This window comes from Varroa destructor, unplaced genomic scaffold (genome assembly GCF_002443255.2).
Source record: "Varroa destructor unplaced genomic scaffold, Vdes_3.0 BEIS01000006.1, whole genome shotgun sequence".
In the NCBI taxonomy this organism is placed as follows: domain Eukaryota; kingdom Metazoa; phylum Arthropoda; class Arachnida; order Mesostigmata; family Varroidae; genus Varroa; species Varroa destructor.
In genome coordinates this window covers 7255310-7273093 of record NW_019211459.1, presented here as the reverse complement: position 1 = coordinate 7273093, position 17784 = coordinate 7255310, and the positions used below count along the sequence as shown (strand labels likewise).

General features: G+C 46.0%; 1 protein-coding gene and 1 long non-coding RNA gene across 3 annotated transcripts in view; one reads left to right on the top strand and one right to left on the bottom strand.

Annotated features, from left to right (window-relative positions):
* Positions 1-5029: 5029 nt before the first annotated feature.
* Positions 5030-17784, bottom strand: part of LOC147754801 (uncharacterized) — an 83688-nt gene continuing 70933 nt past the window's right edge. Inside the window, exon 2 of the long non-coding RNA XR_015316136.1 lies at positions 5030-6065. This is a non-coding gene — a long non-coding RNA (uncharacterized LOC147754801). The remainder of the gene's footprint in view (positions 6066-17784) is intronic.
* LOC111252600 (uncharacterized) overlaps positions 12918-17784 on the top strand; it is a 213519-nt gene continuing 208652 nt past the window's right edge. For both annotated transcript variants that reach the window (XM_022810775.2, XM_086993923.1), the window contains exon 1: positions 12918-16362. In XM_022810775.2, coding sequence (XP_022666510.1) covers positions 15526-16362 — 837 coding nt within the window. In that variant the 5' untranslated portion in view covers positions 12918-15525. The remainder of the gene's footprint in view (positions 16363-17784) is intronic.

Here is a 17784-nt window from a genome sequence, read left to right as displayed (position 1 = left end):
TAGAACTGGGGCATTCTTGGCCCCCAATACTCGTGGTATGGACCTAGTGGTGCAACGAGACTCTTGTCCTTCACGGGAAGAGTCTTGCAGCCAGGCTTGACGGCTGATTTGACGCCAAACGAAAGAAATCGACAAAGTTTCCTGGATCCCTGCTGCCCTGCATGATCGCCATACGCCCACACTATCTTTTCTATATTTCCCGCGCTCCTGTCTCTATTCGAAAGGGCCAGCGCGACACTTCTCCCGGCTCTTCGACTCGGCGGCGTTTTCTCACCCGAATCCCAGCGTGCAAGGGCTACAAAGGCGCTAGGGATGACAGGCTAGTCCGATACTCGTAGAATGTTAGTGGTTATAGTTGCGGCTGAGGCTGAGCTTGTAGAGGTTCGGTGGTTCAGTCGCATTGCCGTTCAGACGGACACACAAACCGACATTCGGCCATCAATATATGACATATTTCAGCCAACGCGCATTTCGCTCGCCGCTGCTGTAACAGCGCTCTCTGTTAGTCATAACAATTTTTGTCGAGTGAGTGCCGTCCGGATGATAGTGGACTCTTCGAATTGAAGAGTAAGAACCCCTAACTATTGTCGAGAGGCTCGACTGATCGGAAGCTGACAATGACGAGAGTTCGACGTTCAGTTAACAATTGGCTTTTTGCCTTTCTCAAGAGTCATACCGTTTGCAATTTGTATTCATCGGTCTGTGCTCAGCTGATACGTGATTTATCGATACATATAGTAACGCAGAGATGGAGGAGTCTCAACAAGATTTCGAAATTATATAGCTCTAGTCGAATCTACAGCTAGTTAGGCCAAATCAAGCGCGTCCTGATGACAATTTTGAAGATAACAGCGTCACTTGCAAATATTTGCTTGAGAAACCATCAAAGTACTTCTCATATGTTTTGGGATGCGTAGTTCATGTGTATTGATTGTATTGCCAGGTCGTTCTGTAAAGATGGAACACTCGCTGCTGAAACAATGTTCACCCCTTGAAGTTCACACCGTGCTTTTCATGTCCAGGGGTTTCATAAATAACAGCTGACTGTCCAGCACAAGCCGAACACGTCAACCGCTACCAATTTTTTAACTTTCTCTTGCTGGTTTTTTTTTTTCGCTAGGTACATTTGAACTCAACATAAATAATTAGATCTGTAGAGTTCAACATTTTTTTAATGTGTTCCTTATCGGCTTTTTTTTTTTACATCTTTTGTAGCTACAGAATGCCATGAAGATACTCAGATCATTCAAAAAAAAAAGAGACCTCGTTCGCTATTTAATGCTAATGTCCGATTACAGCCAGTTAGTTCCAATACGTGGAGAGCAAATCTTGTTGCAGAACTATCATTTTGTTCAAATACATTTGTTTTTTGTTCTTTTTGGACGTGTTTCGCTGAGTAAAATACCTGTTAACTACCGAGGTTTATAAATGGCGTACGTTAAGCAAAAGACAGCCTTACAATGAATTAGGAAATAATCTTCGTAGGGGTCTATCGTATCACAAAAAATGGCCATAATGAAATAATTTTGCTTGTGCGACATCTGGACTATTGTGTAAGTATAGGTGTATTCAATTCGACACCGGTTATATATATATATATATAAGCCAGGTTTGTTTATCGATGTAATGTTTGCTATGGTGTTACATAATAGCCTACAGAAATAGTTTACCGAAGCAGTCCTGTCGTCCATCAAATTGTCGTCAAAAAGGCGATTGGCTTGTCTTTGTTACTAATGCTGGCGGCAGCCAACTGAACAGTCGCTTTTCGTTTTTTTAGTACGACTGGCCTTAGAAGCAGGCGTCGAATGGAGGCTCAGGAGCCGAAGAAGCCGTGCTACCAGTAGCAGCAGCAGAAACTGCGAAAAAGGCCAAGTCAAGTAGCGACCACTCCAAACACAAAAAGCCGTCAAAGTTGGAAGGAACAAAGATTTTTTAGAAGAAAAGCGCTGGCGAGCGAACGGGGTGGGGGGTAGTGATGCCAGTGGTGGTGGTCATGGAAAGGCGTCTTCGAGAAGGGCAAGGACCGTCAGAGGAATATTAGGGCTTGGGGGCTGGGAGTGGAGGCATCTCGTCGTCTTCCTGCCGACCGACCAGCTCTTCCTTCTGTTCTCTCCCTTCCTCTCCCTGTTCGCGTTTCTTACGTCCGTCTAACCCCATTCTCCCCTACCCCGCTCCCTTGCGCTAAAAAGCAGGAGTACACCCCTGCAAGCATTGCGGCTACCGCTTACTTCCCACTTTTTCCTACGTATTCCCTTCATCCACTCCTGCACGGCCACCCGTCACCACTACCCCCTTTCGCGGTGGCCCTCCGGAAACCCTCGCTCCCAATCTTTTCGGCCCCCCACTACTCTGCTGTCCAGTGCTACTCCTCTTTTTCGAGCGCCCCATCGTCCGTTTCTGTTGGTTCCTTGGTCGGTCGCACGCTCTCTCGGTTCTGTGGTTCCATCGCGTTTTCCTCTTTAGCCCCCTGTCACTTTCTTTCTCCAGCAAGAGCCGAAGCTGGCAAGGAGAACGGCCAGCGATGCGAAGGCTCCTGCGAGGGTAGTGAGCGCACTTGCTTCGTTGCTAGTGGAGGACTGAACGGGAACGAGCGCGGTGCAGCAGTGCTAGACACTAAGCGCTCTGCGCTTTGCAGTCTCATGCCTTCGAGCCTTCGATAGCCAAGCTCGCCCAGCCGTCGACCAAGAGACGAGCCGTGCTTGCCTCGATTCGCTGCCGCCGCCGCTGGCCTTCGTGCCTTAAAACTTTCAAGCTTTTTTGTGTGTGCCTCTCTGCCAAAGCAGGATAGCTGGTAGCAGGCAACGCTGTAGTGGTGTCGTCGGCACTAGCAGCAGCAATTGCAGCTATGGTAGTAGTAGTAGTAGTGCTAGCGATGATGGTCGGCAAGGAGCATGGCAAGACACGAGGTGCAAAGCGTAAGACGGTAAAGTCTGCTGCTGCTGCTGCTACTACTCCAGTAGTGGTTGCTGCTGCAGCAGCGGGTGTGCGATGCCAGCAGATCCGCGACGACCGACGGACCCACCAACCGGCCAAAGAAAAAGAAGCCAGCCGACGAGAAGCGAGGGCGTCGTCCTAGATGTGCTTCTACAGACTTTTCGGCCGCTTTCGGCTCAGCCGGGCTTGCCCCTGACCAGGCAGACCATCCCGACGGCAGCATCAGCGGCTGTCGTAGTAGCTAGCGAGAAGTAGCAGTCGTAGCATGGCCATGGCCGGCTGGTCGACCGACTAGCTATCACGGCCGACCACAGGAGAACTTATGAAAAGAGGATCAAGAAGCAACGGCAGAAAGCAGTCAGGACTGGCTTGCGTCTGAGCTGTTTCCGAATAGTTTTGTCGGCAAGTAAGCAAGCTGGTCAGTCTGCTTGCTTGCTAGAGCCCGCCAGGCTGCAGCCGCTATCACTGCTGTCCTTCGGGTAAGTGTCGACGACGAGGATAGAGAAAAGCAAGACGCCGGGTTCAACACCGATGTCGACAGAAAAAGGGCAAATCACTGAAGGGTAAGGCTCGTCGACACGGTCAGTGAGCCAAAACTCGAGCGAGTCAATGATCGAACAAAAGCGCCGAAGGACCGCTGACTGGTGTTACAGGCAACTGGGGATGCGTCTAAGCGAGCCGAAAACTTAATTTTGTCCATCGATCGCGAAACCTTCAATTCCTTTGACCTTTCGGCCATCAGGGCAAGGGGACAGCAGACGAACGAGAGTGATGTGTCACTGCTACCGTTTTGTACTATGGTATCGTCAACTGTGGCACCAGCAATGCCAATGGAGTAATCACGAATGAGTATTACGCATTATTATTAAGCTAGGTAAAATACGTAATCAGCAAACCCTTCTTGAACAAATCTATAACGATGGAACAACTTACTAAAGGTGTGTGTTTGACAAAAAGGTGTGTTTGACACAAATGACTGACTTAGTACTTCGTAGGACCTAAGCGCAAGCCCCTCATTTTGAAAATTAGCACACATAAATGAAGTGTTCTTAAACCAAGTATTATTCTGCGCGAAACTGTCTATGTTACTGCTGGAAGTTAGTTTCAGGTAGGCTCTACGAAGTAGGTGAAATAGTGCGGTAATAGCTACTTAATGTGGCAGCATTCTCGATCGACTGGATGACCCCTAAGATAGCGGTTTTGATAATTCGTTGTTTGCTTGGGGTCTGGACGCATGCACCTCTAAAAATTTGGATTATTTCGTCAAAATCACTACAAACTAGACTCTTACATAATATATCGCCGTTATCGGCAACCGCTCATTGATAGTTCAACTCAACTAACATTTAGCTGATTCCTCTACTTTCGGTCACAAAGAATTATCTTAATAATACGAAATAAGTTATCCTCGCACAGAAATTAGGTAAGAAAGATATTTACATTTTTCAGGCTCTATTAATGATATTTTAATTATATCTATAATAAAAATGAGCAATTTGACAGGCCGCTTTGGCAGGCTGACCCAGCTGGTGGCTTTTGCCGACCAGCAAATTATTTTAGGCAGAATACTAACGACACTGATGATAACTATTATTAGTTATATCGGTTCGTTGTTTGTCTACTGCAGCAGATGTCGATGCTGTGTACCAGCAAGGGAGTCGTCATGGAAGCGCGCGCCTTTTGCGCACGTTCAGGGGCCGGCAACGGGACGGGCTGACGACCGATCCTATCCGAATGGATGTCGAGAGCTGTCGCGGGAGAAACGGGCTCGACGATCTAATAACTCAGGCTGACTTTGGCACCAATTTGCGCTAACACCATCACAGAGATCGGAGAAAAAGACAAAGCGATAGGGCTGTTTATCCACTATTGAATCTATACACATGTACAAGTTAATGCTTAATAACTTGTTTTTTTTTTAATCAAATTATTACCTTATTATAGTGAAATTGGTCTGCCAGTTGTTTATTTTGCACTTGAATACCTTTTGTTGTTGGCAATTTTTGGAAATTGGACTTCGAAATGTAACTAATCCAAAATGGTATATATATATATATATATATATATATATATTATATTTAGTTCATATCGCAGCTCAGTTTACAGAAGATACGCAATTTATTATCCTGGAGAACAGTCACTACAGTAATTTGTAAATAAATAGGACAAAGGAGAATAATTTTCTGAACAGTACGTGATCAATTCTTTCAGTATCCTATACTGAACATATTAAAAAATGTAGTAACTAATGTAAAAAGAAAGTAACAAAAAAAGTCTAAGGCTAGTGTATGTGTATATATATGAAAGCAAATAAAAACTAGCTGTCTGTGAAAATGCGTTCTTAAATATTTAGTCAAAATATCCCATCGTCGTAATTCCATCCGTCAGCCACTTATTTCCTTCAGGAATCAGATCATGTTCATCGTAATTTGCGTTTGCTCATATTTGTAGAAATCGGTAAGCCAGGGGTGATGCCGTTGGCGTGACGCGATAGGTTGGTCAAAGTAAAGCATTGCACTGGTTATAGATGAGGCAGTCAGGGCAATAGTCATAGGTCAAGCTAGTAGAGTGATGCGTCTCATATAGTGGACTTGATGAGGCAGACCACGCTGCCAAACACCTGCAGGGGCATTACGCAAACTCGTCGGTCGGTAAACTGGTGTTCAGCTAGGGCATAGCCTCGGAGATTTTTTCTTCATCTTCTGCTCCGTAGAGGTGTGCAAGTTACCTCGCGATTTTCTTTTTGCTGTAAGAAGGTACAGTCTTGTATGAACCGTCTTATGGGGCGATCTGGTAGCCTAGGTTGGTCGATGGCGCTGTCCTTGTTGTCTTGATCATGGGGGCACGGGATAGGAAATTTGCCCCCTTCCCTTTATGAGCAACACCCCTCGCTCAAACCCTTGATCTTCTTGCACCCGGGTGCTGGTGTGATCCTGGCCAATCAGCCTCACCGACTAGGGCCTGCAGCGACACTTCACAGGAGCTCGTCGGGACGGAACAGTGTTGAGACGCTAGACAATTGCTGGAAAAAACAACCCAATGTGCCGAACTTACGATACTAAAAAATAGTTAAGCCACGAGTTAAGCAGCGAAGCTGTTCCTATAAAGTTAGATATGGCATCGATGAAAATCTGAAATGATGAAAAACAGTACGAACGCTTAGTTGATTCTGTTAAAAAGCCTATACTTTGTTATCTTAGTTATACGCAAATTCTTATACAATTTACCACCTTATTTACGTTTAATATTCGTGTTAAGTATGGGATGAAACTTATGCTTGTCCTTATAGCAATTTCAACAGCCAGCGGTTCTATTCTATTCCTAGCTTCGCACCGACGGTATATCGGGCTTTCTATGAACCATAATAGAAGACCTTTATCGATACCTAAATAGTTAAATTATATCGACAAACACAAACAAACAAATGATACAAATCATCGTTTTCTGCCCTATTGTTATTATTCGGGGAGAATGGATGAGATTGCCCCCATTTTGAACTAGAAATGGATTTAAACAGCATAATCAAACAAAATGCCTTTCCAGCTCAAGCAGTCGCTTACCTCTTGTGTTTCCCCTTTAGTATAAGTCCATCAATAAGCATCTAAAAAGAACTGACCTTTGGTTACGCAGAAGGACTGATTAATTACGTTATAACTGGTCATGCGCGAACGTCCGCCAGTTATACGTTATCGATATTCTGTCACTGACGTGCAGAGAAAGGAGAAAACCAATATAGAAACGGTTCATGAAGGTATTGTGTTTTGAATTTTGGAATATTTTACCTTTAAAATATTGCGTTAGTCTATGCGGCCCTGTTGCCCCGTTCCTCTAGATCCTCGATCTAGGCTGATATGTACATTTGTGTGCTTACAGCACAGCACGTCCAATAGCATTGTAACAGCACACTATTTTAACTCGGTATAAAAGTTGACTGTCGAAGACTAGATCAGTCAAGTAACTTAACACGCCTTTTAGCATATTTTGGCGTTATTGATGTTACTTTTCATCTTCTATTGCAGTTACCGCCAACCAGTATTCCCGACTCTATATCCATTAAATCGTCTGACAAATTCGTGGCTAGTTAGGCTACTGAGTGACAGCTTGAAAGACGTATTGGCTCAGTTTCCCAGTAGAACCAGAGTGCGGCATAGAACGATAGCAAAGCCGATCGAAGTTCGCGTTAAGCTGTGGACGGGGTCGTCCGAGCCTTAAGAGGATTTGGGGGTAACAAGAAACTTGTTCTGCAGTCGTGGCAAGCCTAAACGGAAAAGGTCGTCAGCTCCACGTCGAGATCGGAGTCGCTCAGGGATTAAATATCACAAAGGGGGCAGGCGAACTGAACTGTTAGCGGCTACGTAAGAAGGCCCCAATGAAGGCACGGCCGTTCAATATTGCTGTTCAGCGTTATGTTCAAACAAGAAATACGTTCTACAGCTCTCGAGGATGGCCAGGACTCATGCGGAAACTGAAAGTGTCTCTTACGATATTTCCATAAAATTAAAGTTGAAAATCTTAGCCTATTTTTCACGTGTAATGAGTAAATCTTAAGAGTAAGAGATTGGCTTGCCGAGTTTCGTCGAATCTATGAACCTGTACATAGAGTACCGTAAAGAAGAATCGGATGGCAAAAATCTATTATAAACGTTAACACCTTCACGTAGTAATGTTTGCCTCATTATTCATTGTAATTCCATCAACCAAATTCGATAAATAGGACAATGCACAGAAGACAAAAAGAAGATTACTGAAATGAATTAGACTTAATGCCGTCACGTATTAACGTTTGACAAGCCTTCTGGCCACCTGATTCATTACATACGCAACTAACACGTCATATTTTCCTAATTAGGTATCTAAGGGCGAAAAAACACACTTTTCCAGAAAAACTAAAAGCCGATTTTAGTGTGTGACATAATATAAAACTCTTACGCAGAACGTACAGAATATTTTAAATCCAAGTGTTTGATCTTTTCGTGCCTATTGGTTCGTTCGGCATTTGTCTAGGTGTTGTACGCAGTGTCTTTTTTCCAAGATGCTCAATAACCCCATGAGACAAATAAGTTTAAGCAACGTGTTTGACCTATAATTTGGCCTGTGTTGGTCAAGGCGGTAGCTGGAAGTGCTATCCGACGGATAGAGGGAAATCTTTAATATAATTTAATCTAATTTTTGCACAGCTTTAAGCATAAACCTGTGCTTGACAGGATGTCATTTCCCACCAGGGATCACTATATAAACGTGAAATAAAAAAATGATCTACCATAAACGATCATGGATACTCCTCGTTATTACTATGACATATCTAATTATTACGTTTACGAGTGCTGCGCGTAACTTGACTTACTGGGATATATGTTGAATTAGGTCAACGTTGCAGGCACGTAAGTGTTGAAAAACGGGTACGGAAGGGAGAATTTTATTATATCTGGCATCGATATCGAAAATCTGAATTGCATTTAACAAAAAAGCAATTCAATCTGTTTGAGAAAGGCCAGGAAGGACGAGTAGCATAATGCACGAGGGTGACACGCATCAGTCATCGGAACGCTCGTATGGACTTCCAATAAACCGTTTCATAGAGAAGCTTGAATAATATCAAGCTACTGATGAGCACGTGAGAGGTCGCCTGTTCAACAAATACAGATAAGGAAACTTCTCGATTGTGACGTTAGCGATTAGTAAAAAACATGTTTTTTACTCATGCTTTGTAGTCGCTACCGACAATCTTACGATCAGTACGTAAGCAGGAACGCGATTAAATTCGACCAAGTAAGATACGCGGTTTAACATTTATGTACGTTACTGTTTCATCCTATTTCTACAAAGATTACAAAGAATTCAGTGATTGCGGAATGTTTCTAATGTTCTTTAGCACTTCCTTAGTAAATTAAGCCAGAAATGTCCAACCGCGAAAACGTGCTCCTCAGACTTCACTGACCCAGAGCGAACTCCATCAGTTTTGCGCTCTCATCGCAGCCTCGGAAAGCATTTGAACGATTGTTGATAGATTTCGCTCGCTGCACACCCCCTGTCGCACAAAAATATAAGCACAATTGCACGATATAGTAAATTGAATACATGTTTGTCTTTCGTTTAAAGAGACCCACTCGGCTTCGGTAAGTATGCTTGATGCTTATAGGGCAAATAGGGTTTTGTTGTATTCGCAGTCACCAGTATCAACAGAGCTAGGTAGTGAGCTAGTTATCAGGAACTGACATCTCTAAAGCATTCTTTTGTCGATCTGGGAGTGCCAGGGCCTTCTAGTCACAAGTGATGCAATCTTTCGTCCACAATAATATTGCAACCTACATCTTCATCTGAGCTATAGGTTTAGCCTGGATTAGGGTGTCGCAGACCAAAAGATCTTGAAGATCTATCTAAGATTCAAGCAAGCGTATTGGGCGATTTCGAAGCGTTTAACGAGAACAGCAGAAAGGATAGCAGGGAGAGCCTCAACGTCGCGTAATGCAGTACGATGTTAGGTGCGATTGAGCTGATTCAAGCCTAATCACCCTGATCAAGTCCACACTTTTTTGCAAAGCTTGGACAACACCCTCTAGTTCGCCACACTAGTTAAGCTGACGGTAAATTTCTGATTATTTTTAAAAGTAACAATTTCTGTCTCTGAATCACGATAGGGGTGCAGCAGTTGTTAGTGCCACGAGGTAAGAGACGCAGGAATACTAGCACCGTTGCTAATAACGACACAGATAGTCACTCTATGGTACTATACTATTTCTCAATAATCCAGTCATCCTTAGGACGTATATACGTGAGGTTGCCTAGCACACTTCACCTTCATCATAAACATCAAACTATCTGATATTTCTCTCATACAGCCATATTGCCAATACAGATGAAATGCTGCCCATAAGACCTAGCAGAGAAGACGATTTCCCATGAATCTGAGTCGGAACGCTTAGCTCAGCGAACTTCTGTTTGAAAATAATTATTCCAAAGCACAATGACAATGACGGTACCATGTACGGCTGATATGGTGTACTTCCCAGGACGTCCTTACACCGTTTTCTTAAAAGGTTTCAAACTAGGTTTAAACATGAACACTCACGAAAGTTCGGCACAAAGGAACTCATTATTGCAGTATCTGAGCTCATATTAGAGAATTTAAACACTTCAGTATCGCAACGGTCGGATCTGTCGTACGGAACTACCTGATGCGTGCTGCACAAAAACCTCAGTATTTGATCCCCTAAGAGGAAATTAAAGCAAAAGGCTACGCTACAGACTACGCGAAGCATTGTACGTTCCGCTGGATGGCCCGAAAAGCAGCTGTAACGTAATTTAGTCCATATCGGAAGTTATCTTGTCGCATAGAGCGTACCTTTTCTGAACCAGTGAACAAATAAGAAATGGGAATACGGGAGTTCGTTCGCCAGTCACGAACGTCTACTTTACGCGGCCACGCTAACAATACGACGCAGATTCCGGCCAACAGATATCACCAAAGCGGTATTCGTAGATGCGAATGGTTCAGAGTCATGTTAAAACATTTATGGCTAAAATGCGACGAGTTTGACCTGGCGTAATCATAAGTGGCACTGGCTGCTGTCCAGCAAAAGATGAAAAGCGCCCTTTTATTCTGAATAGACCAAATCTTCACGGCAAATTAATGACTAAAACAGCGCGCTATCAATAGAAAAATAGGACAGAGGATCAGTGCAGCGGATTAGCGGGAGCTGTGTATAAAACTAGCGAAAGGGGTGCGCTCAGTTTCACTTTGCTTGCATGCTCAGAGGGTTTCACTTTGCCCTTCAGAGATCCCAGCGAAAAAAGTAGCTGAATAATATTAGGTAGTGCTCAGGTCATATGCACAGAGAGCCATACGTCGATCAGCAACATTCACTCGATTCTCATTCGTAAATTCGAAAAATATACATCTTCCATAAAGAGACGCCCGTCTATTTTAGGTGATAACAGACGGGCGAAGCGAGACATTGTTCAACTATTTAGACATCACTTTCTGCGAGTAATCACTGCCTGCATCAGCCATTCCATTGTATCAACACGTCTTTTTGTTGTTACCCAATGGGCAGTGGAGATCGAGATAACTAACCAGGGCATGAGCAAGGCTAATTGTAAATTTGAAAATGGCAGCAGGGGAACGATGCTGAAAAAACTCTAGCAGGATGACTAATCGTATGTGGATAGCATTTTCCGTTGTCACTTTCGTTTTTCTCCACAGAACCTCCAACGTAAAAAGAAACCCCAGGAGCAAGAAGGTTGCCAGAAGACCAGAGTCTATGTATAGCGCGTTTCCTGGTCTTGCCACTGATTGTGGAGCACCAAAGGCCTTCGTGTTCGAAGTTAGTACAAGCTACTATATGTGCAGTGCTCGTATTCAGCATAGAGCTAGATTACAGCCCTCAGCGGGCCTAGTCCTTTCTCGCCTTTCGTTCGTCCATCTGTCTCTCTGTCGTCTGTGGGGCCCTCGCCGCGTGGGCCCCACGTGCTCGCAGCTGCCGACTCGATCGCCAGCTTCGCTCCAGCGGCGCTGAGCGTTCCCTCCTCCTCTTTAAAAACTCCCGCCCCTCGGCATTGGCTTGGCGTTACTCGCTGCAGCCGGCCTTCCGCGCCGCCACTGGCGGCCTCAGCGGGTGGGGCTTATGATTACGGGGCCCGCTCGCCCGAAACAGCCAATTGTGCCTGGCCTCATCTGTGCTTCTATCCGTCCGTTTGTCTCTGCGTGGTGCATGTGTATGTATGGGTGCGCGGTTGTCGTGGTAGGATTTCTCTGCTGGACATATTCGCGCGCTATATGCGTTCGTATAACTGGACCCACGTGTCCGTATGTGACTGATTGCGGTCGTGTTCTAACTACGCGCTGTTGTCCGTCAATGGGTGACTAACGCGTGCAGCGCCCGGATTTGTTTGCCTCAGCGTGTTAGGTATGAACAAATTGGCAGAATAATGCTAGATAAATGGAACGGAGAAGGACTCGTATACGAGGAGGTATCTAACAGGAGCACTGATACTTAGTCTAGTGTGGCTCAGTAGAAACAGCGTGCTGTTAGCACAATAGCCGTTCCTCTCTGAACTCGCTTTAGGTGAGGTAACGGGCAGCGAGACAGACAAAAGCCCAGACAGAGTGCAAGGTCAACCTTGCGATAGCTAATTCGCCATTATATTCAGCGAAACGGAGAAGAAATGACTAGCTATGTCCATCTACTGATGACGCTTACGCCGCAACAAATACCGGAAGCAGCTACTGGGCAGGAACACGGTCAAACTAGTCGATTCGACCCGGCACTAACCGAAGTCTGTTACTGACTTGACCGGCAACGCTGAACTAATACGATGATGCTGGCTTTCTCGGCTGAACTGACGGCAGTAGAGTCGAATTAGGTAGGGCCGCCGCTTGATCGCCCTTCTTACTACTATCTGACTATACTTTATCTGCCTAGTCCACTCCGGCCTGTGCGGCCTAGATTAGTGGTCCTTCTACTAGTTTAGCAGATTAGAACACCACAGTATGCGCGATCCGCACAGGCTGAGTACCACTGTGCGGCCTGACCGGCGGTCTCCGACCGACTGGCCAAAGAGTTGGCCGACTGCGGCGACCGTCCGATCAGCGGCCGACCGCGGACGACCACCCTGACCAGCAGCGAGCGCCCTCGGAGTGGAGAGTTAGCTAGAGCGATGCTGGCTGGCTAGATGGCTTGCTTGCGCTGTGCCTGTGGAAGTAGTCGTAGTAGTAGCTGTAGGCTGAGCGCAGACAGGCTGCGCGTTGCTGCTGCCTGCTGGTGACCGCGCCGCCGCCGTTGCCGCCGCAGCCACTGAGCACGGCCCGCGCCGAGTTGAGCAAAGGCGACGCGAAGAGGGAGAGTGCGCTCGGAGTGGCGCTCGCCGCGGTGGCGGTCGCGGCAGCAGCTACGAACCTCCTCTCCACTTCGGGCGGGTAGCTCGCGAGCTCCCTCAGCCTCATGGGTACCGAGCAGCTTCGAAAATATTTGCGATCGGCTCCGGCGGGCGAGGTGCGTGGTCTGCTCTCCCGCAGCCTGCATCCCTGCGTGCGTCCGTGCGTGCGTGTTGCTGCAGTTGCCGTAACCCTTGTTTGTCTTCTACAATGAAGATTATAGCGACGATGACGATTTTCCGTCGTTGTTTTTCATCTTGCGCGCTCCGCTCCGCTTTGCCGTAAGATTCTTCGCGGGGCGTGGAGTTCGTTCGCAGCTTCGAAGACGATGACTACTAATACAGTCATTGGCATAGCGCGCTAGTCCACCCACAAAAACACCGGCCGTCACAGAAACCACTCACCGATAGGCACCGCCATCGACGCCAGTTACTCTTGCACGAACCCCGTCATAATGAATTTCTTCAGCTTTGCGTGTCCGTTTGTGTCTTTGCGTTGGTCAGTCCTCTTAACCGTCAATTGATGGTGTGCCGTAAGGCTTTCACGGCACCGATTCGTGCATTTGATTCGAGCGTTTTACCACATCCGCCGCTACATGGTCGAGGTGGCCCAACTGCAGTGATCGTTAAATATAACAATTATGATGTGTTGTTATTAGTACGCGAGCGTAGTAAGTGCGTAGACTGACATCGGCTTGCACTAAGGGACCGATACAAATATTCTCCAACAAACTGTCCCGGAAGTTGTTTCTTCTATTCTGAACGATCATCTTAAGCAGTCGTATTCACGCATCGGTTCGGCTACATGTGATGTAGTTTATCTGAGTGGGTATACAAATTGTAGGCACACTGTCAGTGGGCACCGCGACTCAGATAAACAGAGAACGAGTCCGATAAATATCGGAGGACAGCGACAAAAAGGAAGAATCTATTTATTTGTGACGACACGTGCTCGAGTCGTCATCTGTTGACGGTGGTGCAGATTTTGTGCCGGCTATCACAAACTCACTAACCGTTAGCATTAGTAGCGACAAAACGAAGCTCGACTTTGGCGACTACAACCCTTAGACTTAGCATGGTCATCGTACACGCGCAGTGGTGACGATCTGGAGTAAAGCGTCGCCTCCCTAAAATACGTCAATATCTCTTCTAAAGGTTATGTTATCTTCTCTAACGACGACAATAACAAAAACAACTAGAACGACGCACGAAGATATGATATCTACTCAGAGGAGAATCATCGCATCTACAGCCGAAACCGATCATCATTGCAACATGCCCTCGTAACGACCCGAACATGTAGAAACTTAGCGACCTATCCTAAAAATGAACAATAGCAGAATTGTGTTAGAAACCTGGCCAGTGACAACGGCCGAAGATAGCAGCTACATCGATATCGTCCGATTGCATCAGGAACTTAGAACAAAAGTCACTTGAATTGGGAAAACGAAAGGCATATTGAACAAATTGAAAAGGAGTAGAGAGCAGATAACTAGAACAAAATCGTGCCGTCTCTAACTTCAAGGTCTACTGATATTTTTCTACGTATCGGGCGCACGTGCATACAGGAGTCGAATAGCCATCTTTCTCCTTTTCGAATTGCAGATTTGTAGTGTATCAGTGAATTACCCTCATTGGTTCATCCTCACCGCTACCTGTCCGCCACCTACGCCAAAGAGTGACTTTCCTTTTGATACACAACAGCCACTCCTGTAGTGAGCCAATGCTTCAAATTCGCTGTGGTAACTCGACGTTCACGATCTGTACGTGAATCACGAACTCAGTAAAACTGTGCACTTGTTGGACGTACGTTCAATATTTGAAATATAGTTGACTGTATCTGTATGAGTGTGTGTGTGTGTATGTATGTGCAATAATTTAAATTCAGCTAAAAAAACGCGCTGTGTTCGCCACCATCATTACCGTTTATATTGTCGCCGTTTAATTGACACTTTCAGTACCTCGTCACATCATTTCAGCTCGATTCTGAAGAAGTAAGCAAAAGAAAACACAAGTGAAAACGGCACCTGCTTTTGCGAAGTCTGCCTCGCAGTGAAGACAAACCCATATCGACATCAATTGCTTTCCGCTGCTATAACTTTTGTTCATAAACTTACTTATTACCTGCAGCACGAATAGAAATCATTCCATCGCTATTATCACATTATTATAGATATCTCGAAAACCAGTAAATACGTCGTGGCCTTATCGCTATCCTTGAGGCCAAATCGCTCTAGCAGGCTATTCCGTGTCTCGAGAGCCTGACGACCCGTTGCGACAACAGCAAGATCAATATAAAGAACGCGTAGCGATTCACCAAACGGCCATTCCGTTATTGTCGCTTTGCTTGTACATCATCTACTGTAGTATTTGGTCAGGCTTCATCTTGGTCGTATTTTTACAGTACATTAATAATAACGATCGTAGTAGTTGTATGTCACGTGTGCCCCTCGCGACACCCATATCATGCGTGGGCGCGCGTTTGTGTCTGTATGAAGGTGTAAATTCGTAACATAGAAATAACTGACAAATAAACTGAGTTATACAATATCAGCAACAAGAGGAACAGAGTAGTAACGTGGGGCGACTGCTCCAGCAGTAGCAACCATCACAACAACAAGGGCAACAGCAATAACCGTAACGCTTCGTCTCGCCTACCGCCAAACCGTCAACCCCTTTAATCAACAATTTAGCAAGGCAGGCGTCGACGTCCTCGTTATGAAGCGTGACGGCGAAGTGATCCTCGAAGTGGAGTGTGGAGGCAACAAGGGCCTCCTTTACCTCGGCAGACTCTGCCAGGGTTCCAAGGGACCGTGCATACTGTTCAAAGGTACATGGCTAACACCGAACGAGTTCCAGTACGTAAGTGGACGCGAAACTGCCAAGGACTGGAAGAGGTCCATCCGACATAGCGGTAAGTCGATGAAACTGCTGCTGGCCAAAGGGGTGCTCTCCGTGCACCCTCCCGTCTGCGAATGTGCCGGCTGTCGGACGCAGGACCACCGGCAGGGCCGCCCGGCCCCTAACCCCGCCGCCCAACAGCTCGCCAACCAGTTATCGAGCCAGCTGTCTCAGCTGAACCAGCTCACGCAGCTGACTACGCAGCTAAGCCAGCTGCCAGCTACTACCCCCCGATCGCCTCCCACAGCGACCACCCCAACCCCAGTGTCACATCAGAGCAGTGCAGCAGCAACGACCGCTGCCGCAACCGCTGCAGCCGCCGCGGCGGCAGCAGCAGCAGCGACAGCAGTGAACTCCACGCAAGCTCAAGCCCAGCGTGCCCAAGTGCAAGCCCAGGCGCAAGCGCTTCTCGGCGCATTGAGCCTCGGCGATCTCAACGGCCTTCAGCTTGCTCAGCAGCTAAAGGCAGCTTCTGCACAGCACCACGCAAATAATTCTTCTGTTGCCGCCGCCGCCGCCGCCGCCGCCGCCGCCAATGGACATCACCATCACCATCACGTCGCCAGCACAAACAACGGCACAAACAGTAGCCATCAGAATACCAGCAACAGCAGCAGTCATCATCAGAGCAGCAATAATGTCTCGTCCGGCCAGGTTAGTAACGGTACAATTGAACAGATGACTAATCGTGTAAGCAAACGATACATAGAACAGCTCGGATAGAGGAAATCGTCTAATGTACGCAGGAATTTAGGGCGGGACAATTGTACGTACGAACGAACGGCAAGACGAAAACAACTACCTAAAGATCTAATATACGTCCACATAGGAATGGGGTTTTCAGGTTGGTCAACATCATCCAGGTGTTGATAGCTCTAGCCATAAAAAGCTAATATGACTATGGACAGATTATAAACGAGTCGCAGTATTTCTAGCACAGTGCTGGAGGTACTGTTAATAAGGCGTCAATGTATCTCTGTTATATGTAATAGTTGAGGCCGGTAGGGTGATACTGCGATAGAGGTCGAGAGAGTTTCTTGCTTGGCACGCCGTGGTGTCGTTCGCACCGGGTTTATATTGGACGAGGTAGAACAGACGGGGATGGTCAATACGTTATTAGCGTTTATTGGAAGAAGGAAAACGATAGAGAGAAAGGCCATCACGGACGACGTAAACATGGCACTGGCGGAGATTACTGATGCCATAAACCCCTTGGTAATACTTACCGTAATAGGAAGCTTCCGTGGTATTTTAAAAGGTATACGAGATACGAGACACTACCTCTCGTTCGAAGTGTCTATGAACGTTGCTATAAAGCTGATCGTTTGTTATCTCCTTTGATGTATATATGCCATAGCGACGAATACGGTAAGAGAAAAATAGACTTACAATCAAGAAATAGACATTCGCCAGGTTCGTGAGCTTTTCCAACCGATCATTTTTACTGATCATGTACGGCCATTCAAAATATTTACGTTTACATATATATATAAACCTGTGCTAAACAGCTGAAGGACACGCTGTCGATGTTTGCTGGTTCCCAGCCATGTGCCCACATTGATGTAACGTACGTTCAAAGAGAAGTCATTATTAGCGACATATAGAAATCTACGAATCTTAGGATGTAAGTCTTTGTGCTTTACGCTTTTAAGGCTTCACAAAAAGATTTTCATGCCTCCTGAACGTGTAAATGTTTCGATGTTGCCCGAATATGAGATCTAGGTGTAGATAAATATGCGTTAATGGCAATATTCATGTAAATAAACTGCCATTTTTTGGTTTGGCTTAAGAGTATCTGTTAAGGCAGACGTAAAGCAAAGACGTCGAACATACATAGCCGGAACGTTTGCACGATACCGCGCTTCGTGCTGTCAACGCTTGTAACACCTAAGGTGACTGTGCTAGAAATGATAGAGACTCAGTTTGTCTTTTGCGGCGCGTCAAAAACATATATTCACTTTCTATTAGCTTCTAATTACTGGTCGTGTCAACGACAAGCAGCGAAACAATGTGTCTGGTTGCACGGACAGATGCATGCAAGTAGCGCATGCATCCGTAGACCGCTGTAATAGCTTA